This window comes from Loa loa (assembly GCF_000183805.2).
Source record: "Loa loa unplaced genomic scaffold supercont3.165, whole genome shotgun sequence".
NCBI classification, from domain to species: domain Eukaryota; kingdom Metazoa; phylum Nematoda; class Chromadorea; order Rhabditida; family Onchocercidae; genus Loa; species Loa loa.
Window position 1 is genome coordinate 1 of NW_018108345.1, and position 3,182 is coordinate 3,182.

At 31.0% G+C, this 3,182-nt stretch overlaps 1 protein-coding gene across 1 annotated transcript; it reads left to right on the plus strand.

Moving 5' to 3' along the window:
• Positions 1-1,259: 1,259 nt before the first annotated feature.
• LOAG_13953 (hypothetical protein) lies at positions 1,260-1,683 on the plus strand (the record flags this gene model as incomplete). The annotated part of the gene is made up of 3 exons (XM_003149456.1): positions 1,260-1,308; positions 1,433-1,587; positions 1,663-1,683. 3 exons carry the CDS (start codon positions 1,260-1,262, stop codon positions 1,681-1,683), a joined length of 225 nt encoding a protein of 74 aa, XP_003149504.1.
• Between the last annotated feature and the right edge of the window lie 1,499 nt (positions 1,684-3,182).

The following is a 3,182-nucleotide window of genomic DNA, read 5'->3' on the forward strand; positions in this document are numbered from 1 at the left end:
CAATCTGTAGAATCTGTAGAATCAATTGACATTATGAAGAATGAGATTCTGATAGCCATCATTTGAATCCAATTTTACATTCTTAAAATAAAATCATTGCTTCGACCGATTGGCAAGATGCTACTGGTGGAACTTCACTGTATATTGTATGAATGCAATGACTTGAAATATTTCAATTTAACAATCAATTGTTGCCTTTTAGCATTTATTCATAGTTGCTTCAATTGTTTTAAGAGTGAACTTCAGTTTGAGCTTTCAATTTGTGCTTAATGACAATGTGACATTTGCATAAACGGAAACTAATGAATAGTTGACATTAAGCAATGGTCGATAGTATATATATTTAATCTGTACATTGTTAAATAATTCTATCTGCGTTATTTGATACAATATTGGTGCTGAATGACTTCCATATAAATTTGTAGTTTTAATTTTTATAACATTCCAGACAACATATTGGATATTCCCAGTATTTATCTTCAGACATTTCAGGTCGCCTTAATCATATTTCATTTAATCATATTCTAATTCTAATTATTCTTTTTCTTTTCTTGTGTATTTCAATGCTATATTCCTTAGATTATTATCAAACAATTTCTCCCGATCTACTCGCAAGAACGGCCTTCATCTTAAATGCTTCTTTTTTATTTTTTATATTTTCCCTTTTACATATCTTCCCTTTTCCTCGTTCATTCATTTCTTCTAAATCTGATAGAGTATTTTCAGGTTTCCTTGAATTATAGCGGGGGAATGGGGAGTGCACGAAACATTGCTACATCATTGCAATTATCTGTTTTTACTAGGAACAATAGCAATGGCGCAATTGTCAACGATGATTGAGTTTTTTTTCAGCTCACACAAAAGATTAATGTTCCTTCTTTTATTGATTTGTATATTATGAGGATGTAATTTATTATCTTCGATATATCCAATATGTTAATTAACTGATTTGCGATAGGCGTGAAAATAAATGAAATTAATCGTTTCACAAAATGATATTAATTTAAGTTAAGATTTGTTTGAAGTATTATTATCTATGGACAGTTCTAGGATTGAGACGAAAAAATTTGTTAAATGAGCAGATAAGGGACATAAAAAGATTGACAAAAAGTTACTAATGATTGTGCCATTAATATCATGTTAAATTCGTTCTCTCCGGTTGACCCATTTGATAATTCCAGAAAAGTATAATAATTCCGGAAAAGTATGATCTAAAGTGCGAATATATGGATATATTGCTTATGAATAAGGTAAACAAGATGCAATATGCTACTATCGGCATTCCAAATGTGACCCTTTTGCGAATGAGTTGAAGAATTCCGGTATGTTTATTGTACTTTTCGTTTTTCTTGCCGATTAACTTTTCAGGTTTTGAGCTTAAATTGACAAATGCTATTTGTTTTAGAAATTAGCTTTTTTTTTTCGCTTACAGGGACATCGGTAAGTAAGTGTACAAAGCATTATTTAGCGAATAGTAAGACGAAGGATAGACAAATAATCGGAAATGCTTATCCAGAACATTTACTGGAATGTAAACCAGTATCAAATGAAATTCAACAACTTCAGGGAATTGACAGCAATTGTGCAGTAAGAATTCCGACTGATGATTTAATTACCAGAAACAATCCGGAACTAATTAATTTTATTTTTCGTAATTTTTAGTTGATTAATGCTGGACTTTGAAATAAGAATTGCATGCTTATGAATGTTTCTGTGAAATGAAAACTGTTAGATGGGGTTTATGCTTTTTCGGCATATTTAGGGAACATTAGTAGCATGGAAAAACCATAAACTGAAAAGTATATCCAGGATAAAAATCTGGAAAAGTACCCGGATGAATGGAAATCAATTCTCAAGAAATACAATTAATTGCACCATCAAACAAAAGAGATGAGTAAGCAAAAGAATTGACAGCTTTTAAGAATTAATTAATTTTGGAAAGTATTGTATACAAAATGGAAAGTTCTGTGCTGGAAGCCATCTCGCATTATTAATGTTGAAGAAAAGTAGTATAGGTTAAAGCACATGAACTAGTATAGCTTGAAGCACATGAAATAGTATAGGTTGAAGCAAATAACTAGCATAGCTTGAAGCACATGAACTAGTATAGCTTGAAGCACATGAAGTAGTACAGGTTGAAGCACATGAAATAGTATAGCTTGAAGCACATGAACTAATATAGCTTGAAGCACATGAACTAATATAGCTTGAAGCACATGAACTAGTACAGCTTGAAGCACATGAATTAGTATAGTATACAACTTGAAGCACTTATACTTTAAGTTTCCTTTCCTTGTTATGCTTATAACAGCAGATAATGCGTTGAAAACAGTAGCTAACTTGAAGAAATGCTAATCAACAAAACGAGTTAATTGTTTTCTTACAATATGCAAATAATTGAAATGATACGCCTTCCCTTAGAAGCTCATAAAGCGTATTGCTTCAGAATGATAAATAATGAACATGGTAATGATGCCGCTTTTTGGCTTTCAAATTGAATTCTGTCGTAATCCAATTGAGAATATGCTGATCATTGTTGCAGTGGTAAATATATTTCACTCAAAGATTCAAAGTTTCAACTGGAAGATTCAACGATTCAACTCAAATACCTTGCATAAATACTGTCAGATCTTCAGAAATGAAACTTTAGAAATGAGAAATGAAAGTATAGACTGAAGCTAGGTGCTTTGTCAAACTAATTAATTTGTGATATCTTTTATTCTCTGGGATTATTTGCTTATAATGTATATTTTATATTGTTACTGTCATACTGTTGTTGTTGTACTCAAGCAATATTTTTAGCTTTCATAGTTGACTACATTCCTGTTTGTCTTGTCATTTAAATTTTGTTTTTAATGAACTTTTTCTAGCTTTCTGTTTTATGCATCTCAATGAAATGAGAAAATTGCTTGGATCATTTAAACGTCTCCTGCTGGAAATTGATTCAAATTGTTAGCAGGCTTTCTGAAAACGATGACACACATTCCCTTCCCAATTCTTTTTTTTCCTTTTTTGATAAAGTCTCTTGGACCAGTTCTCTTTTACCACAAGCACAACATAATCTTGTACTTTTTATTGCGTAATTTTTCAATTGTGTTCATTAGCTGAAAATTTCCTTAACATATTGGGTTTGATTGAAATAAGTGAAATTCATAAACCATAAAGGAATCGATTTCCTTTTT